At 41.5% G+C, this 27,272-nt stretch overlaps 1 protein-coding gene across 5 annotated transcripts; it reads left to right on the top strand.

Annotated features, from left to right (window-relative positions):
• The first annotated feature begins 403 nt into the window (after positions 1 to 403).
• Positions 404 to 26,215, top strand: SRSF4 (serine and arginine rich splicing factor 4). 5 transcript variants are annotated; one of them, XM_088790798.1, is made up of 10 exons: positions 612 to 750; positions 10,014 to 10,129; positions 11,081 to 11,264; positions 11,911 to 12,085; positions 16,739 to 16,881; positions 17,200 to 17,348; positions 17,776 to 17,888; positions 21,026 to 21,240; positions 24,373 to 24,462; positions 24,729 to 26,215. In XM_088790798.1, the coding sequence occupies exons 6-10, from the start codon at positions 17,258 to 17,260 to the stop codon at positions 25,549 to 25,551; spliced, it is 1,332 nt and encodes a 443-aa protein (XP_088646924.1). In that variant the 5' UTR covers positions 612 to 750; positions 10,014 to 10,129; positions 11,081 to 11,264; positions 11,911 to 12,085; positions 16,739 to 16,881; positions 17,200 to 17,257; the 3' UTR covers positions 25,552 to 26,215. The 5 variants fall into 5 exon arrangements, with proteins under 5 accessions (XP_088646922.1, XP_088646924.1, XP_088646923.1 ...); XM_088790797.1 differs by lacking the exon at positions 10,014 to 10,129 and having other exon boundaries at positions 615 to 750; XM_088790800.1 differs by lacking the exons at positions 10,014 to 10,129; positions 11,911 to 12,085 and having other exon boundaries at positions 615 to 750.
• Positions 26,216 to 27,272: the final 1,057 nt, after the last annotated feature.

The raw sequence follows: 27,272 nt of genomic DNA, 5'->3' as shown, positions 1-27,272 counted from the left end.
TTCTCATAAATCTCAAGACAACTCTGGACGGTTGAAATTACCATCCCCCTTTTACAGAGAAGACAAACGAGGCTCAGACAAGTGGCGTGTAACGAGCCCAAGGTCACAAATACGTAGATGGTTAGAAGCCAGGTTTAATTCCAAAGTCCCTGCTCTAAAGTCGAAACCACTCCAGGATCAAAGGACAAAAGCAGGAACGCATTCCGGGCGAAGGGAAGCGCGGGCACTTCCGCGGGGAGGGGCGAAGCCAAGGCTGCCGAAGGCGGTGCAGAACCCCCACCGCGAGCTCGCGAGAGGACGTGCCGGGGGGCGGGGCGGACGGCCCCGTGCCTCCTGTCGATCACCTGGCCCCGCCTTACGCCGGCGCGCCCCTTGCGAGCCCCGCCCCTACCCCTGGCCTGGCGGGAAGGGAACGCGCGCTCTCTCCCGTTACCCTCCGCCTGCGGGGAGGGCGGGGGAGGCGGGGAGGGCGGGGGAGGCGGGAGGTGCGCGCTCGCGAGCTACGTGCTCGCGTACGTCGCCGGGGTTCGGCTGCGTCGGTCCCGCCGCCCGCCCGTTGCCGCCGCCGTCGCCGCGTTCTCGCTTCGCCGGCCGCCGCCTAAGGGGGCTGGGGCCGGGCCAAGCTGCTGCCGTCGTTGCCGGAATGCCGCGGGTGTACATCGGCCGCCTGAGCTACCAGGCCCGGGAGCGCGATGTGGAGCGCTTCTTTAAGGGCTACGGGAAGATCCTGGAGGTGGATCTGAAGAACGGGTGAGGAGGGCGGAAGAGGGGCCGCCCAGTGGAGACAGGGCCCCGGCGGTGGCGGGGAGGCCCTGGGGACGGGAGAGGGATGGCAGCCCGGCGCGGAGCTGCTACCGGCCTGCTCTGGCTCCGCCATAGTCGCGGCGCCTCGGGGGCACGGATAGGCCCCGGTTCCCACTGCGCCTGCGCGAGTGGGGGTGGTGGAGGGATAATGGGAGCGATGGTGAGGCTCAGAGTGGGACGGGGAGGAGGAAAACCCCAGTGGGATTGGGGCTCCGGGCGGGAGTGCACAGCTCCAGGGCGCCGGGGAGGCCTGGGTTTTTCCTTCTCGGGCCCTGGGACTGGGGCCCGGCTCGTCTCCGGCTGAATACCCACCTTTTCCTCTCTGAGGGCTGCTGGAAATAAACAGACAGGATTTCCTGCTCCCGTTTCACCTCGTCCTCAGGCTAACTGATCAGACGGTCACAATGTGTCCTTCCCGGGCCCGGGAGCTGTAGAGGGAGGCCCTGTTTAGACTTGCCATGTGCCACACTTTTTTGGGCGGGAGACTACGGTTTGAGTAGTCTAGTGACAGTTTCGAAAGTATCGTCTTGCGGTGCTGAAAGCCTTCACCGTTCCCTCTACAAGGGTAAATTAAATCACTCGTTATCTTTAAGACTCCGTACAGAGTTTCCAGGCGGTGGTTTCCGTTCTCCAACTTGCCAAAAAATTGCTTTGTCGTTGTAGAATTTGTTAGAGAATAGTGGCCACCCTGGCTAGTATCTGCGTCAAGTAGTTAATGTAGACGGAGACGCACAGCTCGAAATCGCTAACTTACCGCCTCCCTGGGTATGGTCTGTTGTTTGTGTTCCTAATCTACTTGGGTAAAGCAGGTTCTGCAGGGGCTACGTGTTTCAGGGAAAACAGGTGAGGCGTCAGGCTTGGAGAAGATAAAAACCGGGTGAAATTGTCAGGACCGGGATATTTAGGTAGGATTTCATAGACAGAGACTAGAAATCAAAAGGAGTACGGGGAACATTTTAAGGATACTGGGTGTTAGAGAAACTCTTGGCTTTTTTTTTTTTTTTTTTTTTTTTTTTTTTTTTAAAAGACCTGCTTTGCAAGAGGTCTGAATTGGCTACAGATCACTCCCCAGTGTAATACTAGCAATTAACATTTGAGAAGTTATGAATGATGCCTGCGTATAAGTTGTACTTTTGAGAAAAATTTGTAGCTTCCATCTACTCAAATTGTTGGCTGTGTTTAAAATGTCATTTCAGATTGATCATTAGGAAGAATCACCTTCTTACTAAGGCAGATATCCTCAATAAATTGTTATGAGTATTGACTTCTTTTAGAGTAAAAGACAGGAAGTTACTCACTTTGTATAATAGAGCTTTCAGTTCTTAAGGAATTACGAGATAAAATGTTTTTTATTGTTGTTATTGTGATGCATGTCTGAGAGGTCAAGTTACAACTCCCAGTTTTCTTCAGAGCCCAACTAAGCTGACAGAATAACTAAATTTTATGGGAAAACCATGGGTGTTGAAGCCAGACAGACCTGGGTCCAATCTTAGCTTCACCACTTACTATCTGTGGGCAAGTTCTCAGATTCTAAGTTTCCTCATCCAGGAAGAGTAGAGATAATTGTGAAGGATTTGGCTCATGGCTGTAAATGGTAGCCGTAATCAAAGGGATCTGTCTGTGATCTTTAGGAGACATTTTAGCTTGTGTTTTATAACATGAAGCATATTTGGTGAGGTCTGTTTTCTAAGGTTACTCAACTGATAGTAAGCAGGAAATGATGTTGATGTTGAAGAGAAAACTGGCTAATTGAACAAGTATGTTGATAACCCACCAATAGGATGCCGGCTACTGTGCTAAATGAATTGGGGAAGAGGCATAAAAGAATTCTGCTCTTGAGTAAATTAAGTGTTTATGGTTCTAACATGTGCACTTTGAGTTAAATGCTTACTATTGCTTTACACTCAAACTAGTAAAACTTGGAATGGTTTGTTTGAAATGGGCTTTGAAGAATGGGTTGAATGGGGCTTGAAATGAAGGGAAGTGTTTGGGAATAGTGTATGTCATAACGGATGATAAGATGGTCCAATAAGGAATAATTTTGAGAAATAATAAACTAGTTTGTATGAGTCTCATGAAGGATCTAGAAATTTAACAGCATAAACCAGAAACAACAACTATAAAATTTTACACTAAAACTTCAGAATCATGGCTAGGAATTCAAAGGCTCTGAAGGGAAAAATTGAGCAACCCCAAAAATGGTGAGAGGAAGGACATAATTCTTCCAGGACCCTTAATATCTCGGTCTCTGTTGGGGAACTGTACATTCATTCGTACAGTTCTGCTAGACCGTGATATGCATGAGATCTGTGATTGAAAGTCAAGGTTGAAATGAGGAATGGGAACTCATTTCAGGGATTTGAAGGCAGGTGTGGTCATTCACCAAGTGGGCACACCGCCTGGCAGCATTCAGGAATCACTGCAGAGGAAAATGACTTCTGAGCAAAGGACCCATGGTATAGATGTATTTCAAGCAAGAATTGTCTGGACTAGATAGCAGAAGAAAGGAAGGAGTTAGGTACAAAAGAAAAAGATGGCATAATTTATCAACATGTATAAGCTTGTAGTTCTGAAAACTAAGTAGGATAGTAGATCTTCCTGAGAAGTATTTTTGAATATATCTGGATTGTGATTGTTAGTAATTGAAATTCAAAAGCAGATTTTGGATGGATAGGGCTTTGAAGTACTGCTGGAGTTCAAATTTGTGGAAGAGAGATATGTTAAGCTGAAGGGTTGTGGGTAAAGTTCAGAATTAATTAAGTAGGCATACAGTATACTGGTATAATAGAAAGTTGACCAAACGAGGAAGCACGTGAGCTCTCCAAATGAGATTTTAGTGTCCAGGAGAGGATTTTAGGGGCCCTTTTGGGATTTGGGGAAGAGGTGAGGTATGTGTGCGGAGTAGTTCATTGTACCAGGCAGCTCCAATCTAGATTGCCTTTGTTTTAGACTACTGGAAAGATGGTTCAGTGTAGGACCGCAAAGATGATGTAGATCTTGCAGGACCTGGAGATCACTCCAGATCCCCTTGGGTCTCCTTCATTCATACCTGCCACACTGACTCCAGCAAGAGCCACCATGGGCCCGCCAGTCAAGGAAGCAACAGTATTATATTAGCAGGACCTGTTTATAGCCTTCTGGCTCGATGGTAACTTTTGCTGCCTTTGATTATTTGTGAATTCTATGGACTTTTTTATTAACAAAATTGCTGTCTTCATGTATAGTAGAAGGTTTTTTAATATAGTAGTTTTCTCTTGCCACAAAATCTTGTGGTTTTGATCATAGATCTTTATATTTTAATTTCCCATATTTTAGTTAATGAATAAAACTTATCACATCCCAAGGTTATTTTACTTGCCTAGTAGCTGGACAGGTAAAGCCCCAAATCATTGAGGTGGGGCTTTTTTCCCCCCATTTGTTTATGTGTTTTTGTTTCTTAAAGGCATGAATTAACACTCTCCAGGGAAGCTTAGCTATAAATTTCAGAACTTGTGGTTCATATTACAGTGAATTTGTGAATAGCCAGAATTTTCAGGCAATGTCCTGGTCTATTTAATTGTATTTTCACGATATCTAAGAATTACCAGGAAGTTTTTTTTTCATACTTGTTAAAAATTCCTGCAAGTAGAAAGTACCTTAGTTAATTTTTTTAAACATGTTAAGACTTTCAATTAGTCAAGTCGTTGTTGCATTTGTCCTTGATCACTGTAGGGCATTGTTAGGCCTTAGATACTGAAATGAATCTCCACCGACACCAGAACCTATGCAGGAATTTTCTCTTTTAACCGAATCCTTGATGAGAACTTATATTTTTCTTGTCTTTTCTTTTAAAGGGGCGATACAGGAAATATAATTGGTTTAATGTGCTAGGTTATTGTTTTCTGGTTAATTGAACCATTAGTTTCTTCCTAATTGTGTGGGAGATTACCTTCACCCACCACCAAAGAGCATATAAATGCTTTATCTTTTTTTATGGTAATGCTACAACTACTGAGTGACAGGAATGACAAGAAAAAACACTTTCCCTTTAAGGACCCCACCACCTTTTTGTTCTTGGGGAGTTCTTTCTACCCTCAAAAATAATGTCACATTTGAACCCATACGATCCCAGGCTTTGAGTCTGTGTTAAGAAAAGTAAGGCGTTTGGTTCTGGATTATTTTTATGATTACCTAAGAAGAGATTAAAACATAATTTTGTTTAATGGAGCGTTTGAACAACTCTGTTTATAGTTAAAATGAACTAATTTCAAAATAGCACATATTTTGATTATTAAAAATTTACATGCTTTTTGTAATTTTTTTAGAGGGAAAAATAATCATCCAAAGATGATACTGTCTGCATTTTGAGACTTTTGCCTTTTCTCTGTCTCTCTCTCAATCAATCTCTTTCATACACATGTACATGCAGGAATGCAGGCACTTCTTATGTTCCCCTCCCTGCCTCCTCCCCCACCCCCCCACCCGCCTTTTTTTTTACAAACTTGGGGTCATACTGTATGTTCTATTTTGTAACCTTTCTGTTTCCATCTAACATCCTGATCCTTTTCCTTTGTCACTAAGTATTCTCCTATATCCTGATTATTAATGACTAAATAGTATTCATAAGTGTTAGTATTTGTCACAGTATTCATAAAGGTTACCTAATGTACATAATTAAAACAATGTTGCAAGATATTTAGGTTGTCTTTGGTTTTTAACTATTTCATGTGTATATAACTAGTGAATATCCCATATGTAAATCTTTGTACATTTTTCTAGTTATTACCTCAGGGCAGATTCCTGAAAGTGGACTTTTGGAGTCAAAGTATAAACATGTTTTTAAGGCTTTTGCTGCCTACTCTCTTGACAAATAGCATTTATTTACATTTTCACCTGCCATGTTTGAGTTCCTATTTTTCTGAACTTTCAGCTATCCTTTATGATAATTTTTTTAGTATTACAATTTTTAATTAGAATGTTTAAAATTATATGAGGAAGTTGTCTTGAAGCTTTTAAGGCTCAACCATTTAGCCTACCACGTATATCAGATTCAAGGACTTCTTTTAAAAAAAGTGGCTGATTAGAAAATAAATATAAGCTTATCGTAGATATTTTAGACAATACCAAAAGCATAAAGTAGAAAAGTAACATTAAGAATCCTTTTAACACAGGTATGGTCTTATGTGCAATTTTGTGTCCCACTTTTTTTTACTTTATCTCATATGTTTTTCTATTACATTAAAATCTTTCTCATACACATCACTTTAATGGCTGCATAAAATGCATTGTATGGTTATAGCATGATTTACCCAACCATCCCTTCTGAGTTTTCTCTAAATTCTTGCTATTAAAAATAACCCTGTGGTGGATATCATGTGCATAAAACTTGTTTACATTTTTGTCATTTCTTAGGACAGAGTCTATGAAGTAAAATTCATATGTCACAGCAGGAATGAACATTTTCAAGGCTGTCAAAGCATATAGCCAAATAACTGTCCCTCCTGGCAGCCTCACCAACGTTGAGCATCCATGTTGTTTAAAATCTATGCTGATTTAACAGGTGAAATGGTCTCATGTGTTTTAACCAAGAACTTTTTCTTAAATAAATAAGTAATGAGGAACAGGGCTAGGGGTTAAGTACCATTCTGTTTCGTTAATAGTATGACTAACACATATGTGACCAAGTTGCTTTTATACTGAAGTCTCTTGTTGGAGTCAACCTACCTCCAAAAATTTGTATTAATAAGTATGCTACTTTATTTTTTCTAGGACCTGGGTAATTTTTTTTAATTTCTATCATTTTGATCAAACAGTGCCAAGAGACTATAATACCATCGGCGATTTTGACCAGATGTTACTGGCATAAATTGCCCTGGCTCGAGACTTCCACTCCTTGGTCCCGGTTTCCCAGTCAGTTTGTGATATGAATGAACATTATCTGTAATTATTTGGCCAAGTCATTTTAAACCCCTATTCCTCAGTGTAATATCTTGCTCCTCTCTTCCTCATTGAGGTATCATATGAAAAAAAGGGCCACGTGAAGTATTTGTCTCTTCTTAAAAGACAGGCACAGGATGTAGACTACATAAGGTACAGTTTAGGTTCCCAGTATTTTGGGATGCCTCTAGGTAACTTAAATAGAAAATTGTACTTTGAGCTTTTCAGAAGAAAGGTGCGTCAAGCATCTGACAATACTGTTGGAGGCAGTATTTAGAAATTTGTAAGCTACCACAAATTTTAAAACTTTAGAAAATATTAACTGTGCCCTTGTATAATTCAGCTTTCAATAGTATATCAAAGCACTTTTCAAATAAGTGTTGTCTTTAGTTTGTACTGATGGGGAAACTGAGGCATGGGGAGATTAAGTGACTGGCCCAAGGTTACAAAATGAGTTATTGACAATTCTGGAAACTGAAATCTTTCTTATTCACCAAACAGGTATAGCATGGCAGTGTCAGTCAAAGCTCTCATGCTCTTTCCTTCCAGATGGTTCAGTCCTGTCCTTTGGGGACTTGCCTCCAAGGCTGAGAAGGTAGTTCAGGTTTCACAGCTTATTCAGTCTTTAGTCTCTTAGCAGAGGCTTCCAACAAGCTGACAAGTTACTGCCAAAAGTATGATAGTAATAACCACTATGCAGTAAACCTGAAACTAATATCAAATAATATTGAATGTCAACTGTAATTGAAAAAGAAAAAAGAAAACAGTTGTGTTTTCATATATTAATAGCAAAATATATGGGAAAAAATAATAAAGAAAACAGTCTCGCTCACCAGAAAAAAAAAATGTATGACAGGTGGTACTTTTTACCATGTTGTCCCTAGACCCAGAGTGCTAACGATGCTCCTTCTCAGGCTACTCTTTGAAGACCTGTACGGTGGTATCAGCTTTGTCATGGCCGACTGGGGCAGGATTCGTGTGACTAAATGCAGTAAATGACCTCTGTCCTATTCACATTGCTGGGGTTATCTGGTCTGGGGGTATCCTGAAGGTGAGATCAGACTGGCCTCTGAATTTGCATGCCCGTATTTTGAGGAAGTGCCGTACATGACCTTACCTGTGTGTTGAGATGAAAGTCTTGAGGTCTCTGACTGCAAATGATACCTGAAGAAGCCCGTCAAGGATACTTGTTACACCTCCTTTAGGTTTCCCAACCATGTCTTTAGCCCTGGACTGGATGCCAGAATGGAGGGGCCTTCCTAAACAGGGACCGCCGAGACCGAAGGAGGGAGGTTGCAATTCAGCCTTCGGGAATGAAAGAAGCAAGGAGGAGGCTCAGGCGAGGGAGTCAGGAGCCACAGACCAGAAGCACTGACTGAGAAAAGTTATTTCATGTGGATGAAATGAAACTATCCATCCATTAATGTGAAAAGAATTTCATTAAAATAGTAAATGGCTAATTTCAAGGGAAGAGCATCCTCATGAAATAGCACAGGGAGTGGCCTCTTTAACCAAAAATAAAAATGAGGAAACAAATGACTGTAGCCCAGGGGCTGGGGCAGTTGTGAGATGCATGAGAAAAGCCAAGATGGTCCCAGAGGCATAACTTCTAAGAGGCTTTAACACCTGTCACCCCACCCATAGTGTCATTTTAGAGGTGAGTAGGAAATGCTTTTCTTTGTAGCTTTGGTGAGGAATCAGGTAGTGCTGTCTGCCGAGGGTAAACCTTTATTTCATTAGGTACAAGTAACAGATACAGTAATTCTATTTTATGTCCTAGGAGTTTTATTCTAAACTGGTAATATGACTTTCATCTGTTGAGTTTTTAAAAATTGTTTCTAATTGTGATTGAGTCTTCATGGACTTTAGTGTGTCATCAGGGAATAGTTGACCCCCTTTTCTTGTGAGACATTTTAATTTCATTTATCCGTAATGTTGAAGTGTCCAAAAATTGAAATGGACACAGGTGTGATTGTGTTTGCCTCCCTTTAAGGAAAGCAGCCATGTTGACTTGAAAATGTCAAAATAATAACACCTGGTTATGACAGGAGATTTTGGTTGTGATGTGATTCACAGACTATTTGCAAGTGTTTTGTTTTTCTGGGGGTAGTCCCATTTTGTAGGGTAGAAATATGGCAGCCTAGTAAAAGTGAAATTACTTGGTAATTTTAGTTCAGTTTTTAAACAGTTTTGGATTGTTGAAACAAATTGGCAGATAGTTGCATAGGACAGTTACAAAGTAAGACAAAATTTGACTTTGATACATATCCCCTCTGCCTGCTACTATTCTGGAGGAATTTTGTTGTATCGCTTAGTTTTTAGGATAATTGTTGTTCCTATTCTATTTTCCTCACCCCTGCATGTGAACATTCCTTTAGAGATGAGCTGCTATTGTCTTAATGACTTGTTACCTTTCTGTGTTTTCCTAGACTGGTGTTAAAATTTGATAGTTAATTTATAGGTTTGATTCCACTAGTAGTTTAGAGAACAGATGGTCACAACTTACTAGTATTAGTCACATCAGATGCAGAAATTATATTTCTTGCCATTTAATTTTTCTCATAAGATGCTAATATTCATGTGGGCATTTGTCACCCACCACACATAGTTTAATGAAACTAATTTTCTGTTCTCCTAGGGCTTGTGTTTCTCACTGCGTTTGCTCCTATGGACCTTTTCTTTCTATTGGTGCATAGGAGGCAGTAGAACATGGCGATGGAGTGTTGAGTTTAGGTCAGGACCCGGCTTTGAAGAACCCCACGTGTTGAGTAGCCTTGGCAACTTACTTCACTGCTCTGAGTCTTAGTTTCTTCATCTGTGAGATTACAGTAATCCTCAGAGTTGTGAAAGTTATTACAAAGGGATTTGAAAAAGGAAGGAGTCCTGGTGGGCTGTAGTAGCCGTGTTAATAGTAGTTTGAAATTAAATCAGATCTTAAATGCTTATCTGCAAAGTACTTTTCTGGTTGCTGCTATAATCCTTTGTATAGTTGGAAGTCTGTAAACCTTTAGTATTCTTTGATTTCTGGTCCATTTCTCCCCATCATTCATGCTTATATTTATATTATTTTGGTCCCAGTCATCGTTCCTTATAAACTAATTAAATGCATTCTTAAATACATGATATTGTCAATATCCATTCACATCTACTACCTGTAGGCCCAATTTTCTATCATCTCTATGCTGGTCTAATTTTTGCTGAGCTTAAAACCAAAGACAGATTCTAGGGGTTGATATGGGACCTCCAGAATGGGGATTGCACAGAATAATCTTATTTTTCCTCTATTCTTCTAGTCTGTTATGTTCTGAACCCACACATGTTTTCGGAAGGACCAGATGGCTGACACTGGCTAATGGGAACCAAAAGACGAGTGAAAGTAACCTGGTTGTCACATACCCCGAGCTTAGAGGTGCTTCACCTGCCCCAAGATAAATTGCTCTTTTCTCTGGAGACTTTACCCCACTGTGTCAAAAAAAGTTTAATACAACCTGGCTTATCTGAGGTTAGATTATCAAATTGAGCAGCAAGCATTTGTTGAATGAAAAGGATTGTACTCAGGACTGTGGCAGAGAAGCATCTGCCTTTACAAAGGCAGTGTAACCTTGTGTTAAGAGCTTGGGTTTTATAGTCAGATGGATCTGGGTTCAAATCCAGCTTATACCACTTATGAGCTCCTTGACAGTGAGCAAGTTGCTTAGCCTCTCCAAGCCTCAGTCTTCTCATTTGTAAAATGGGAGTAGTATAGTATGCTCTGCACCTATGATATGAGGAATGAATGAAACACGGAGTATTATTTACTATGTGCTAGGCACTATGCTAAATATTAAAGAGCTTATAATCAAACGAGAGGATAAGCACAAAGCAAAAAGAACAAGGCTTGAAAGGCCACAAAAATGTCACGTAAAACATAAAATTGAATAGACATGCTGAAGCTAGAGGAAAGTGTTAAAATGATTGGAGTCAGGCAAGTTTCTGAGACTCACGAAAGAGTATATGGAAGAAGATTGGTACGATTCACCTTGTGTAATTAAGGCATTCCAGGTTTAGAGAATGACATAAAGATATTGAGGAGCCGTTAGAGACCTCTGGGCAGAAGAAGAACTATAGCAGCTGACTTTCCCTGTTACTTGTAAGAGACAAGCTGGCTGAATAAAAATAGCCATATCCTAGAATTAATTAAGTTGATCAAACAGGAAGAGAAAGCCCTTAGAGCCCAACAGAATGAGAAAATTGTAGAACTAGGCAATAGACTGGGCAACCAAAGAGGAATAGTCAAAAGTGATTGCAGGTTGTTGGGAGTGAATGAGATGGTCAGGGTTCCAGAAGAGAGAAATCATGAGGTAGGTTTTCTTCTTTGAAGGTGGGGAAAGATCAAGTGCAGACTGAGCTGTGGCCAACGTTTGCAGACCAGGAATCCACACTAGCTCTAATCAGAGAGCTCTTGGTGTGCGGGAACTGCCAGTTTGCCGACGTGAAAAGAGCCCCAGACTGGGTATTGGTGAGCCCTGAAGTCGCACCCCAGCTCTGCTACTCAGTGAGCACGGGTAAGTCATCCGCCTTCTCCGGGTGGCCTTGATGGCCCTCCCTCCTCTGAGGCTAAAGAAAGGGAGGCCAAAATGTCCAGAGGAACCTACTTCATGTAGTAGGAGCTCCTAGTTATGGGTTATAAACAACCCTCTGTTAGCAGGAAGGTCAAAATGCAACCATAATCAGTGACCCAGAGAAGTGACTGTGACACTGGTTAATTCTACGTGAGGGCCTGACCACTGCTTCCCTGGAATGCGGCAGACCTTTGGGATCAGGGGCAGTTACAGTTCTCACTCACAGGCTATTCTCCAAGTTGGCCTCACCTGAACACTAGAGAGTTGGTTGCAGAAGTGTCTTTCTGCAGTTTTCCAAGCACTTCATGCAGACAGCAAGAATGACTGTCTTATTGCTATCCTGTCAATATGTCCAAACACTTTCACCTCATAACACAAGTTGGCTGAAGCACAGGACCAACCCTGAGCGCTTTGAAAGAAAGCGTAGGACTAACCTTGAGTGCTTTGATTCCTATTCACTGAATGCCATTTCTTTCAGGGTAGATTTAAGGGTTCTGCCCTTAAAGTACAGTGCTATTGATGCTAGTTTGAGGGTTCAAGCCAACCCATGGGTTAACTTCAACAGATGAAAATTTTTCCTTGGCTACAGCAACATCCCTAATCCTGACCAGCCATGGAGAGGTTCGGTTCTTACCAGGAAAATGAGTGAATGTGGGAATGGCTCACCACATTGGGAAAACAAAACTCACATCCTGCTGATGGTTGGCTGAGGACTGTCATGTCCACATACAAAGAAAAGCATGTGGCACAGTTTTAGGACAAAGGTGAGCAGAGATCCACTGTGGAAAGGGGCAAATTTTTCTTATAGAGAGAACACCCAAGGCATGCCCCTCGGTAAGCAGCGTTGGTGGGTGACCGAAGGCACACGCATGGAGGTTTGCTTTCCCCGGCTCCCCATATCCATCCCCTGTCAGTCAGCTGGTACTGAGCACCCCTAGGCACGCCCTGCCCAGTTAGCCGCTGATAGGCATATCTCCCGAGCAAGTCATGCTCAGGGTTTTTCAGACAGGACTGTTCTCCAGTCTCCCTCTTCAGAGATGTTTGGAAGACAGAATTGACCCTAAGGCATTCCAAAAGAGGTGAGATAAAAAGTCCACGTCCTCTTCAGCAGAACATAGAGAGTGGTATTGGAACCATTGGGCTAGGTTATCAGAGTCAGGAAAAGCCTATTTAGCAACAGCACAAGCTCAGATGATCATTCTTCTTGGGTAAATTCTTCTAAAATTAAAGTCCTTCCAGTTCTAGCGTTTCAGAGTTCTGGCTGATAGCCTGAGCGGTGTATTAGGTGTTGAATGAGGAAAACCACAGATTGTCAATGGTGGAAGGATGGACTCAAGTTTAGAACAGCCACTCAGTCAGTGTGGCTTTTGTGTGTGGTGTCCACATACCTGTCTATACTTGGTACAAATCACGGTGCCCACTTTTTTTTTAAGGAAAAAATGACAGGAACTCCCCTCCCATCATTTTTTGACTAAATTTATCAGGATAAAACGTGATCCAGAAGAAGAGTTTGGGAAAAGGCAATAGCAGAGAAATGTTGAGGAAAGGAATTTTTCTTTTAATCGACGACTAGTATACATTTAATAATTAGGCCATGCTTTTTGTTCTTTCACGTAGACATATGGGAGAAGGGTTGAGAGATGTGACCTCTGGGAGTCCAGCAAGAGGAGGAATATTGGAAGGTTTTTTTGTTTTTATCAAACCCTGCCATAGAGGGATTTTTAAATTTGTCTTGGATTCATTCTCCAGAATTCCTTCATCTTCTTCATTCTTGTACTAGAATTATTGAAAGATGGTTCTTGTTTTTAATAGAGCAGAAGAAGAAGGTTGTCTGTGGCTGAAATTAAGAAATGTATCTATCGAACTGTGTTTGTGAGGCTTATTCACAGGTTAGACCAGAGATGTGTACACATATAGACACATGCCGACCTACACAGTATGATACCTGCATGTGTGTGTTTATATCCCTCCTTCCTTTAACAAAGGATTCAAGAGGAGAGTGCTTTTGGGGAGCAGAGATTAGTTTGATGTTATTTTCTGCAAAGCACAAAGGGATGTTAAGATGGATTTAGAAAGATTCTCTGACGTTAGTTACCTGGGAGCACTTTACTTTCTTGAAAGAACTAAAAATTCAGACAGTTAAAATATTTAAAAAGAACTAAAACTGGGAGCCATACAGTAGTTTTAAAAGGTATTTTACATGAGAAAAACTAATTTGTCCCTGTCCATCTGTCACTCTTGGATACCTCTGGTGCTGCCATATTGGTTTAAATTATCCCATTATTAAGCCAGAGGAGGACCTACCATTATCTGTCATACTTCTGATGTTGGGAGAAACCATAGAGATATGCAATATAGCTCCCTCATTTCATGAATAAACCAGACCCAGAGGAATAAAATTATTTAAATACGCTTTTCAGAGTTGGTTTATAGCAGAATGAGGACTAGAACCCAGACCAGTTCTTGCAGTTCTAGTCTTAATAGTTACAGTGTGCCTCAGTTTCCTCATCTGTAAAATGGGGGTAATAGTACCTGGCTCTTGGGTATTGTGAATATTAAATAAGATAACTTGTCTAGTATGTGGAGATTAATTAATTAATGTTAAGTAATGTTTTACTGTTGTTACCTAGTCTTCCTGCCTTATTTGGGGAACGCTTTCACTCTGTTGAATGAAATAGTCATTCATTGAGTAAAGCAGATCTAAATAAACAGTAATGTGGTAGAAGCAACCACACTGACCTGGTCTTTACTTTGCTCTCAGAACAGGAAGTCCCTGTCAGGTATGTGGAGGAGGAGAATACCTGTAGTGGTGGAGGAGAATATTTGGTTTAATCTTCCAGACTCACCCAGCAAGTCAGTGGCAGAGAAAAATGACAGTCAGATGCCTGATTTATCCTTGGACTGGACTTTGACATTAAAATGTTCCAAATAGAGTTTGTGGCTTTTCACAGAGTAACAGCCAAAATTTTCCTGTGAAATAAATTTGATCTCAAGTCAGCTATTTTAGTAAGTGACTTGAATAGCCCAAAAATGTGGCTACTAAGTCACCCACCTGTCTGCTTTTTAGAAGTAAATATTAAGGAAGGATTGTTGGGGCCATTACTCTTTAATAACACAAATTGGTCCCTACAACTCGGGGGAGAATTTCATTGGCAAGGTATGCCTTCCTTCAGCCTCAGCTGCAAAGAAACATAGGTCTGTCTGAGCATTAATTTTTGTTTTTAGATCATTGTGCCTCCACTTAACAGATTGTGCTCACTTTCCCTCAGAGGCCAGAATGAGTTCTGCATGTCAGCCTTGGAGCAGAATGAGCTTGCAGAGGGTGATCTGGGAGAATGCGTTCCCACGTAGGTCTGACATCCGTATCACACTGGTTACTGACCGAAGCTGGGCTTTCTATTTCAGATGACTCACAGAGCTTAGGGTCCTGCGTTCTCTGACCCCTAAGTAGTTGCAAACCCTAAGAAAACTGTTTAGGTGTTCCTGTGATTTATTTACTTAGTCTTTAGGAGTCTGTGTTTTCCTTCTGACATCACATTAGATGAGTTAGGGCCATTGAGTGGTGCCAGGGCAGTGTGTAACTCTCAGGGGTGTGGAGGCCATGTCATCATGCTGTGTTGAATGTTTTCTCTCATCCCTGTCATAAGATGCCAAGAGTAGTGATGCTGTGGGCAAAGCAGACCTAGGACCAGTCTTGACAACTAGATTAAGGAAGGTACCTTTTTGGGGAGGGCTTTGTGATCTACTTGCAAATAAACCAAAGTAGAAAGTAGTTAGATTTGTTTTTGTATTTGCTTTTTAAGTTTTTCCCTCTAAAAATGATAGTTAACTTTCCTGATGACCCACCCTACTTCAGAAATGAAAGAGCAGCTGCAATATATTATCTATTAGATTTTCAGTGGCTAAAGCACTTTTTAACATAGAAAGCCAATGATCTGGAGAGGTTTTACTTACTTTGTCAAATATGGCATCATGTTCGCAGTCATTCTTAGTAAGCTGCTCAGCAGTTCCCGCCTATGGAAGCATGGAACGTGTTTTCAAGACTTCATAGCCCGTAAATTGAGCCAAGGTGGCTTCTGAATTGTATTACTGCAAAGCATTTCCTATTAAACAACTGAGTCTATGTTACATTTTTTAACGGAGTTGAGATTCAGTGGCTCTTAACCTTTGAATGCCATTCATACACATTTCCGCATAAAGAACCCTCCAGAGTTGTTAGCTGTATGTCCATTGTCACCTTGAGAAACTCTTGTTGGAAAAGAACTCTTTAGTAAAGGGAGAATTCCACAAGTCTGAATTCTGTCACTCAACATACTGCTGGGTACAGCATTACATGCTAAAGAAACTGGAATCATTTTGATCAGGCTGGATGAACTTCCGTAAGCCTTGTGGCCTGTTTTTCCTTCCAGTATGTTTAAACGCAGAGGAACACTAATCAGTGTTTGCCTGTGTTAGAGTTTAAAGACATTGCTGGTAACTTCCCTTTGTGATCAAGTATGATCATTAAGATGGTTTTGGTTTTTAAATATAGGCAGTGGTCACAAAGCTAGACTTTTCACAGCCATTTTAGACCAAATTAAAAGTTCATTGCTAATACAGTTTGTAGGGCATTTGTTTAACCTTGCTTATAAATATATTACAAATTTTTATAAGTTGTACTCTATAACAAGCATTGGTAGGATTGGGGGAGGTTGCTTTCTTTTCGGTTATGTGTTAAACCACCAAACCTCTGCTGGGAAATTCCTAGCAATAGTATGTATAGAAGTTTGCACAATTGTCTATAGGTTTTAGAGAATTCCAGCCTACCTAAAACCTCAGAAAAGAATTTGGGATATGAGGAAGTGAAGAGTTCCAAATATTTTTCTCTGATAAGTTATAGAACATTTAATTCACTTGTGACTAATTTGTTTAGGTAGAGGAACAGGAACTTGAAAAAAAATTCACTGAGGAGATTTGAGATACTGTGATTATTTTTTAACATGGTGTGTTATTCCAAACATGATTCAACAGTTAAGACACAGTGCCTGAATGTAGGTCTAATTGATGAGTTTTATGTGATTTGAAAGAGCAAATATTCAATCTGATAGAATTATGTATTTTGATACCTTATAGCAAGCCTCGCTGTGGAGGTCTTTGCAGTTGCCACCAACTGCTTGGGGAACAAAAGAAGTGGTCTCTCCATTTAGCCAGCCTCCTACTAGAAAGACAGGAGTCTGCCTTGAGAAGTCTCCCTATCCTGGTGCAGTGCCTGTTGGTACAGAGCAAAGTGGTTTCAGCTAAAGGGAAGAGAAAGCTGATCTTAGTGTGCAAACCCCACCTAACCTTTGCTAAGCATGAACCTCTCTGCTTTCTCTTTAATGTCAGTGAAGCTGGATGTCATAGTGGTGCCAACCAGGATTTTGTTTGCTCTCTTCTAGATACGGGTTTGTGGAGTTTGATGATTTGCGTGATGCAGATGATGCTGTTTACGAACTGAATGGCAAAGACCTGTGTGGAGAGCGAGTCATTGTTGAGCATGCCCGTGGCCCACGTCGAGACGGCAGTTACGGTTCTGGACGCAGTAAGCATTTAAAGGGCATTTGTATCAGTGACATGCCTTTGTTATGAAATGTTAATTTTTTTAAGTAATTAATTAATATTACATTGACATGTATTGATATTCAAGCCATTTGTTTTAAAAATGATGTGTCTTTTAAATGTAAAATTGCAAATAAACATCTTTGATAATGTTTAATTTTAATTAAATTAATGGCATAAATTTCTTGTTTTAATACTTTATAAATATGTTTAATGATGTATGTTTGTGTTGTTTTGTTTTTCTCTGTAATGCAATTGTTTAACATAGATTTAACAAAGACCTCAATGTTTTAATTAAAAGAATCCTTTGAGGCTAAGATGACTGCCTGTTCCATTTGCTGACCTTGGGTTACCTTTCCATGCGTGGCTCTTTGAACCATTGTGGCCCTTGGCTGACCAAAAACAGGAAGCCATGTGACGACCGCAACCTTTCCCCATTAGACCTGGGTGGTGAGGATCCCAAGGGTTAGACACAGATGAGATTAAACTGAAATAGGTGCCTGAAAATCTTTTTTTTTCCATATAAAATATTCGCAAAAACTTTAATCACTGTGAGTAACACCAGTAACTGATTTAGTAATTTGGCTACTTATTTCTAAATTGTTAAATTGTTAATAGTTTTTAATTTATGCATGTTAATTTTAAATATAAATATTAATGAATATATACTTACAACTTTGTAAATTGAATTAAATTTTCATATTTAGTTGATTGCTCTTTTATAAAAACTTTAGTTTATAATTAAGGGTGGGGATAGAGTTAAAATACATGTGCATTTGGGGTGGAGATAAATGGTATATTTAAGGGGAATATGTGCTGTGTCATTTTTTACCTTTTCCTCCACTGAAGTAATCTTATCTATTTGAACCTTCCCAAGGTGGATATGGTTATAGAAGAAGTGGCCGAGATAAATACGGCCCTCCTACCCGCACAGAATACAGACTTATTGTGGAAAATTTGTCAAGTCGGTGCAGCTGGCAAGACTTAAAGGTTTGGGCCCCATTAACCTTCTGGGATAAAGTTGGGCAGGAATTAAAGTTGGAAAAGGTGGTTTTATACATAGGATATAATAGTGTTACCTGTGTGAAAGCTTTCCCAAAGCATTTGGAAATTCTCTGATGAAAGTTTCCATAGGAATACGAAAGACACCAGAATCTCACTGCTGCTGTACATTATGGGCCTGTCACTCTAAGGACAATCTATGTAATGGGAAATTTTCCTCTGTAGAGAATGTTATATAAAGACATGCCAATGTGATTTCTCATCAATTAAAGAAAAAGTTGCAACCACCAATGTTTTCCTGCAACATTAATCATAATAGGCAAGTTGATGTCCACTTTCCAGTGTAGATCCTCACTGGTAAAAATGACTGTCTGACCCACGGGTTTTCATAAGGTTTGTTTTTCATGGATTATTTGTCCTGAAAGAGTTTTAATGTCAAAAATCAAGGCCCAGTACTATATTGACCATCCAGTGTACTGATCCCAGCTCATTCTTTGAGAAGTGTTGGTTTTTAATCTCAATAGGGAGGAAAAGCTTAACCTGGATGGTCTTAGGAGGACAAAGGTCAAGGATATTCAGAGTTTCGATCTTGCTTCATGTGTTAGTCCATCATTAAACAAGCCATCTGTAGCAGAGTGCATGAGTATATTTAGGTTCAGCAAGTAGTTAGGAATCCTTTATGTTCATGTAGTTTTAACTTACACAAGCACTTTTATATAATTCTTTTTCCTTTTTTAAATTTGCTTCCAACAGTTTTTAGATAACAAAGGTGAGATCCAGAAAAGGTTAATTACACAGTTGGTTTTAGCAGAAGAGCTGGGACGTAAGCCGGTGTTTTTTCTAGTACCTTGTGTTGGTTGTCAGCCTTATAACAGGCCCTTACTAAGTGTCTGCCAGAAAGACTGTGCTCACTGAAGGAATGACTCCAGTATTCTGAATGTTCAGGGTTGAACATTTTGAGTAGAAACTTGAAAAGTTTCACATTTTTGGTTGAAATGGAGCCTAGCCAACGTCCTCAATTGGCTTTACCTTGAATATGTACCTTTGGTAGTTTCACTCTTAGGAGAGAGTCGTAAAGCCTTAAGAGCAGGCTTTGGAACCCACCTGGCCAGATTGAATCCCAGCTTCTGCCATGTACGAGTCAATTATTTTACTTTAAGTTACTTTCTTCTTGTGCTTTATATCCTTCAAATACAAAACAGGACTAACACTTGTTTTTACTCAAAGTTATGAGAATTGAATGCATTTTTGTATAAGAAGCCTGGCACAATAAATGCTAGTTATTGAAAAAGGAAGTGCAAAAATAAAACATATTTAAGGGTTATTATTTCTTAAAATGTATGAATTTATAACGCCCAGTGAAGATGGTGTTGAGATGAAATTCATACAGTAGCATACCTCTGGTGTCACTGAGAATGGGGAGTTTCTCCTGTAGTGTTGGGCAGTGCGGTCATGCGCTGCATAAGGACATTTTGGTCCGTGGTGGACCGCATCTACGCCGGTGGTATACCATACCGCCTAGCCATGGAGTAAGCTGCACCATCTGGGTTGGTGTAAGCACACTCTATGATGTTCCTGTGACACAACTGCCTAGCAACACATTTCTCAGCACATACGCCATCATTAAGTGGAGCATGGTTATATTAAGAATTCAGGTTCTGAGATATGGCTGCTTATGTTCAGACCCCGGCTCATCCACTCACTATCGGAATGACCTGTGCAGTTTGCTTAACATCTCTGTATTTCACTTTTCTCTCCTGTAAAATGGGAGTAATTCTATCTACCCCGTGTGGCTGTAATTAGGATTGAATTAATTAAATCATTCAATAAATGTTCATTGTTAGCTGCTGTTACATTAATTTGGAAGTATGGCAGTGTAGAACAAAAGTAGTGACACTCTTTGAGCCTGTTGCCAGAATTATATCACATATCTCAACTTACACACGTAACTTTATTTAACAGTTCCAGTCTTGGCATAACTTAATAACTTCCTCATTCACTGTCAAACGTATCCCTATTTGGCTAATATATGGGCTCCCTGCCTTATACCCAGAATCCCCAGTCCTGTAAATAGTTCAGTTGAAGTAAAGCAATTTTTGTACAAAGATGTTCACTGCTGGATTATGAGTAATAGCAAAAAACTATGTGTAACCTAAAAGCTCCAACATTTGGGAAATCCTCAGAAAAAGTATTGGACATAATAATTACAATGATAGTGTACGTTAAGACATGTAAACGTTTTATGATGCAAGGAACAAAGAAATAGTGTGAAAGAGTCTGTTCAAAGGTTTATAACTTTGTAAAATATGGAGAGGAAAGTAATAACAAAAATGAACTGCTGCTGAATATCTGTATTAATTTATTCCACAAATATTGAGTGTATATTATATGTAAAGAAATGTGGGGGAAATTGGCCCTAAGTCTCTTGAGTTTTAAATTTACCCGAATTTCATTTCTTTTCAAACACTAGTATCTCCTCTTATCATATCACTTTAGTATTTATGTAGCTGTTGTATTCTCTCATTGGATTATATCAAGTCCTCAGAGAGAATGGGGAAAGAGGCTTAGAGCAGTGAAGGGACATGCGTGGTCAGACCACTTAGAAGCCAGATCCGGACAGTAATGTTCTGTGGCCTTCCTGTCATTTGTTTTGAGGAGATAACGTAACAATTTTAAATAAAATTGAGGTGCTAATTTCATAATCCCTTTATGGATTTGTTTACATTTTACCTTAGATATTTGTCAATATCTATACATGTTTTCAAACAAGGATTTATAATGAAATGTAAAAGTCCTAACTTAAATGTAGTGACATGAGCTTCTAAAGCACATGCCACTATAAAATTTAGAAAATGATCATTAACTAAAAATTTATATTCACACTTAACTTTATTTAAAAGAACAGTTAAATATTTCTTAATTATCTGTACCGCCTACCTAATGCCTGGTGCTTTAAAGAACCTCAGTAAATGTTGTATAGATGGAAATATTTTAAGAGTAAACTTCGTTCTGAGGAAAACTAGCATTTCTTCCTAAAGAAAAGGAAAAACGTTGATTATGTTGATTGCATTAGCTACTTTAACAAAATGTGTCTTAACCTATTTGGCTGTTTTCTTATTCTTTAGGATTATATGCGTCAGGCAGGAGAAGTTACCTATGCAGATGCTCACAAGGGACGCAAAAATGAAGGGGTGATTGAATTTGTGTCTTATTCCGATATGAAAAGAGCTTTGGAAAAGTTAGATGGAACTGAAGTCAATGGCAGAAAAATCAGATTAGTGGAAGACAAGCCTGGTTCTAGACGACGCAGGTCCTACTCCAGGAGCCGGAGTCACTCAAGGTACTGTTGATGTCGTGATGTGTTTGGAGCTCGCTGTAAACTCATTAATGATACTGAGATAATCCATTTTCATTCTCCTGTTGAATTCTCGGTGACATGGTTCCATCTGGTTCAAAACTCAGAACTTGAAACTGAATATTTATTTGTAAAGCTCTTGAACACTAATGTTATGAGTACCGACAGAAGTAAGGTCCTTTCTCTGAGACAGGTGTCAATGACCATCTTTAACATTTCTTCTTGGGTCCCCCAGCTCATATCCTCATTGGGGGCAACATGCCTACTAGTCCCATGCTTACTCTCCCAGATACTCCAGCTACTCAAGAATGGAGACTGTCTTATTTGACAGCTGCTCTGCAAATGGGCCAGGCACTTGTGAACAAAACAAACATGGTCCGTGCCCTCATGAAACTGTCTAGTGAAGGAGAACAGGCATTGAGCAAATAATTACCATTGTGCCAAGTATGTCGAAGGAAAGGTATAGAGCAGAACCATTCTGGAGAGCAAAGACTTCCTGAAGGACATGTCAGAAGCTGCCCCTGAAGGATAAGTTGGAGATGGTGGGCAGAGAGAGCATAAGTAGAGAGTAGAGAGGGAAGCAGCAGAAGAAGCCGGATCTGGCTGAGCCCCACAGGCCAGGTTAAGGATTTAAGAGCAGTGGGAAGTCCTTAGAGACTAATAAGCTTTTCAGGTTCTGTTGTTTTTGTCTTTTAACTTTTTATTATGGAAAAATTTCAAATATCTAAAGCATTAGAGAAAATAGTTTAATGAACCCTGAATCCCCTTGTACCTGTCACCCATCCAACTTTAATACTTTTATGTTGCCAGTCTTGTTCATCACCCCCTCTTGCTGCATTGTTTTAAGGCAAGTCTAGACATCCTGTCATTTCATCTGTAAATAAGCCATATCCCAGCTACCAAATTTGTATTCAATTTCCCCAATTGTCTCAAATAGTATTTTTGCAGTTGGTTTGTTCATATTAGAATCCCAACTAGGTCTATACATTGCAATCAGATGACGTGTCTCTTAATTCTCCTTTTAACCACTGATATATCCTCCTTCGCCCTCTTTTTATTTTCCATGCATTTAGTTGTCGGAAAAATGATTACCTGTTCTAAAGATTTTCCCATAGTTGAGATTTTGCTGACTGCATCCTTGCAGTGGCATTTAACACGTTCCTTTATCCTACTCCCCATATCTCTTATAAACTCATAGTGAGATCTTGAGGCGTTTAGAGTTAGGCCAGTTGTGCTTCATAAGTAGTGCTTTGTACTTCCTGTTGCATCACTTCTTGGTGTCTGGATGTCCCACTTTGAATGATGATAACGTGCCCCAGTGTTGTGTTCAGGAGTTGTCAGCCTGCACCGTTAACATTCCACCCAATCGTTTTACCTCGAGCCACCCAGTGGTGTTTGGAAAATGATGACTTTCTAATTTTCTCATTCCTTCTGCATTTAAAGACTGTAACTCTATAAAGGATGATTTCCCTCATCCATTCTTTTGTTATCCTCAAATAGAGTTTTTATAGGAAATACAAAATAAAAGTTTATTACCTTTACTACTAACTTTCAGAATATGAAATGTGCTTTGGCAACCCCCAAATGTGGTGATGAAGGCGGTAGTTTAGTATTTTGAATGAATTGTTGGATGTTTATATATTTATGTTTCACCTATTGTAATCATAATTTTTTATGCTTAAATTGTTCTGTCAGTGGGAGCCCTTCAAATTGGCTCTGGTTTCAATATCTTTTGGGTTTGATTTTTGTGTGAATCTGCTTTACTGAATATTTCCCCACACTTTTTATTATGATCATTTTCAAACATAAAGTTGAAAGAATAATTCACGAATACCCATATACCCTCCTTCCAGCTTCAACAGTTGTTAGCATTTTGCCTCTGTCTTTCTCGCTCTATGTGTATATGTATATTTGTGCACACACCCTATACATTTATTTTGCTGTGGCATTTGAAGGGAAGTTGTAGAAATTACGACCCTTCACTCCTAAATACTTGAGCATGTGTCTCCAAGAATGAGGATAACCACACTTCTGTTTTCTAACCGAAGAACATTAATAGTGAGTCCATAATGTCATCCAATGTCCAGGCCACATTCCAGTTGCTCCAGTTACTCATGGATGTCTTTATAGCTGTTTTTTTCCTGACCAGGATCCAATCCAGTCCAGTCATACATTGCAAGAGGTTGTTAGGTCGCCTTACCCGCTTGCCCCTATGACATTTACTTTTCTTAGTTTTGTGAGGGTTTCTTTAATACTTTTCCATATTCTGAATTTATCTGTTTCCGCTTGACATCGTTGAACTTGTATTCTACCCCCTGAAGTTCCTGTGAACTGGAAGTTAGTCCAGAGAGGTATGAATGAGATACAGGTTAAACACTTTTGGCAAGAGTACTTTCCTAGGGGATGGTGCCAAGGAATCTGAAAGTTGTCCTCTTGCTGTCATGAGGTGTTCTGGGCCCATCTTGTGCATTTCCGTCCCTTCACTTGCGATCAGTCATTTCCCCCAAGGAACCCTGGTTGCTTTTGGTAGGAAATGGTAAGAAGAGTCCATAGTCTTGGCTTATTAAAGATTTTTCTAACCTTGGAGTGTATTTTCTAAATGGCTCTCTCGTCACAGTGAGTTGAAGAGATAAGTAAAGGGCAAGAGTGCAAGAAATTGAGCTGGGAGGCTGTTGTGGTACCCGGGTACAGGTGGTGGCTGGCTCAGGGCAGCAGCAGAGATGGATAGACCGGAGAAATGAAGAGGCAGAATCATCAGTATCTAAGAGGATGAGGGAAAGAGAGGAGTCGAGGGTGGCTGTAGTTTCTGGTCTGAGGAACTGCGTAAATAACAGTGACATTGGTGGAAATAAGGGAGGAGCCCAGCAAAAAGCGGGCTTTGGGGGAAAGTGGGTTCAGGATTAGAGATGCAAAGAGTTTCAGGTAAGCCGTCCAGATGGAAGGTTTGTGAGCAACTAGATCTGTGGGCCTCGTGCACAGGAAAGGGTTCTCTTTCAGCTTTTTGCTTGGACACAGCCAGTGCTGTACATAATTTTTTATTGAATGCATGTGTTAATTGACTATTCAGCTAGCATTTGTCAGCAAGTATTTTAAAAAAAAAATGTTTTCTTCTCCTAGGTCTCGCTCTCGAAGCAGACATTCTCGTAAGAGCAGAAGCCGAAGCGGCAGCAGCAAAAGCAGTCATTCTAAGAGTAGATCTCGGTCCAGGTAAGTCTCCCCTGGTGTGGGTGGAGGGAAGTTAGCAGGGAACACCCGTACCATTTGCCACATTGGTTTTCAACCGCTACCATTCTTCCCTCACCCCAGTTTTTCCAGCTCTGGACTGGAATCGGGGGGTTCAGCAAGCAGTCATCGGCCAGAGCAGGCCGTGCGTTACCTGGTGGACACAGCTCCACCTCCCTTGGGTCTTTCCAGCTCATGAGTAGCATCAGGTGTGAAGTTGCCTGTGATCGGATGTTGCTGTGTCTCCACAGGTCGGGCTCCCATTCCCGGAGCAAGAGCCGCAGCCGCAGCCAGAGCCGCAGCCGCAGCAAGAAGGAGAAAAGCCGCAGCCCCAGCAAGGATGGCAAGAGCCGCAGCCGCAGCCGCAGCGCAGACAAGCACCGCAGCAAGAGCAAAGACCAGGCCGAAGAGAAGGTCCCGAACAGCGACAACACCGGCAAGTCCAAGAGCAGGAGTCCCAGTCGGCATAAAAGCAAGAGTAAAAGCAGAAGCAGGAGTCAGGAGAGGAGAGCGGAGGGGGAGAAGCGCGGGAGCAGGAGCAGGAGCAAGGAGAAGAGCCGGAGTCAAGAGAAGGGCCTCCGCAAGAGCGGGAGCCGGAGCCGCAGCAGGAGTCGCAGCAAAAGCAAGGACAAGAGGAAGGGGAGGAAGAGAAGCCGGGAAGAGAGCCGCAGCCGTAGCCGCAGCCGCAGCCGTAGCCGCAGCAAGAGCGAGAGGAGCAGAAAAGGCAGCGGCAAGCGAGACAGCAAGTCGGGCAGCAGCAGCAAGAAGAAGAAGAAGGAAGGCGCCGACCGCTCCCCGTCCAGGTCGCGGTCCCGCTCGGCATCAAAGGAGCGGGAACGCGCCAAGTCCGAGTCCGGCCCGAGGGAAGGCCGCGGGGAGAGCGAGGATGCTGGCGCCAATGAGGAGACCCGGGCCCGGTCCCGGTCAAATTCCAAATCCAAACCGACCCTCCCATCAGAATCACGCTCCAGATCAAAGTCCGCTTCAAAAACCCGGTCTCGGTCCAAGTCTCGATCCAGGTCTGCATCCAGGTCGCCTTCCCGGTCCAGATCTAGGTCCCACTCACGGTCCTAACTGGCTGCGACCACAGCTGGAACTACCCGAGAAGTTTTGTACATGTTTGGTAGCCGTAGCACAAGTGATTGAAGTAGAACATATGTCACTGCTGTACATTTTTAACTCCCCTAATGGTGTGTCTACAGTTGTTAAATCTAAGTGCTTCCTCTACGTAACGCCTCCTGGCGCCAGGCCTTCCTGCTCGACTGAAAACAATCTTCTCTTTGAAAAACCCCTTTACTCATGGCCCACAGTAGAATATCCAAAATGCCGTGGCTTTCAGCCTGGCCTTTCCTACAGGGAGCTCAGTACCTGGACGGCTCTGAGGCTGGAATGATGACATAGGTAGGTATGGTGAGATCAACCATTTTTGCCCTTGAATCGATGCCCTTTGATGTATGCCATTTAGTGAAAGTGCTAAGTCTTAGGTTTCCTACCACTTTGGTTTCGTATTTTGGGACTTAACAAAGTTGTGAATAGCACAGTCAAGGAAAATTGATACCTGCAGTAACCCATAGGAAATAAACTGTAGAGTTCCATATTCTGGTATTGTGATTATATTGTTTTATATTAAAAAAGAAAAGAAAAGAGTTTTTTTTAATTTTATTTTTCCCCGTCTTGCAAAGTATAGTGACCCCTGTTTCCATTAAATTTGAATAAAGACTATTTTTGCTTGACAAAATTTCATGGTGCTTGAATCCAAGTTGCATTGCCTGAGCTCTCTTGATACTTCTTTTCGTAGCGTGGAAAGGTCAGTGTGCAATGGCTGTTTGGTTCCTTGAGATCAGCCGTGAGTAGAGAGCCAACACTTTCCTAAAGGATTTTTCTCACCCAACAGAATAGTTTCTCAGGAATTTACGGTCCTTCCATTCTTACGAAGCTTCTGGCCAAGCTGATGAGAAATGAATCTGTTTGGGAACCTGGAGCGTCACCACCTGAGTTCTTCCTGAACAGAGTTTTTTGTTCCGCGCCGGTTGAACTTGCCGCGCCTCTGAAGTGGCAGACCTCTTCATAGGGCTTGGACTCATCAAAAACCAGGAAGGAAAACTGCAGGGTGAGCTTTGTCCCCCTCGTTCTCTGCATCACTGTCTGGCCCATCTCTGTGGGAGGCACTAGATACAGTGTTCCAGTCTGGTCTCTGCCCTTGGGGACTGTTGAGAGGCATGAAAGCAGGGTGGATGCTAGAACCTTCATCACATGCTGCAGCAAGCTTGGGAAGAGAAAGCCACTTTTCAGACTGCTGCCTGTGAATGTACTGGGGACAGTTCCTAGATTTAAAATACTGTCCTGTCCCCTTCTGTAAACCATATTCTGTAGGACACACTGGGAAGGCAAATCCAGAGTTTCTTGCCCTCCTGGAGTTTGATCTGGTTGCAAATGATAAACACTAAGATAAAACTTCATCTGGGTTCAGATACATCTTGGGGGAGACAGCATTTAGGCTGAACCTTTGGAGATGTGGGGGTGTAAGGCATTCCTGCTGAAAGACATCTGTTAGCAAAGCCATGGAGCTGGGAAAGCAGGACGGTGCCCAGGGAACATGGAGTCTGATAAAGGCAGTAAGAGAGGCAAGTTTGGCAGGATAGATTGAGTTGGAGGGCTTTAAATACCAGGAGGAGGGATTTGGGCTTTCCTGTGAGTGTCGGGGAACAGAAAATGTTTGAACCGGAGGAGACGGGTTATGGCGCTGCTGCTGGAAGGTCCACGTGACCATGAGTGGTGAGAGATGAGATGCAGGG

The sequence above is a fragment of the Rhinolophus sinicus genome, chromosome 14, assembly GCF_057876585.1.
Source record: "Rhinolophus sinicus isolate RSI-liver-muscle chromosome 14, RSI-T2T, whole genome shotgun sequence".
NCBI lineage: Eukaryota > Metazoa > Chordata > Mammalia > Chiroptera > Rhinolophidae > Rhinolophus > Rhinolophus sinicus.
Note: the sequence above shows the minus strand (reverse complement) of the source record. Positions and strands in the feature narration are given on the sequence as shown.

Bases quoted from the DNA above. Each gene is read 5' to 3' on its own strand.
- SRSF4 (XM_088790796.1), top strand. From the start codon at position 644: ATGCCGCGGGTGTACATCGGCCGCCTGAGCTACCAGGCCCGGGAGCGC. The intron at 16,882-17,775 runs GTAAGCATTTAA...AACCTTCCCAAG, and splicing joins CAGTTACGGTTCTGGACGCA to GTGGATATGGTTATAGAAGA. The intron at 24,463-24,728 runs GTAAGTCTCCCC...GTGTCTCCACAG, and splicing joins AAGAGTAGATCTCGGTCCAG to GTCGGGCTCCCATTCCCGGA.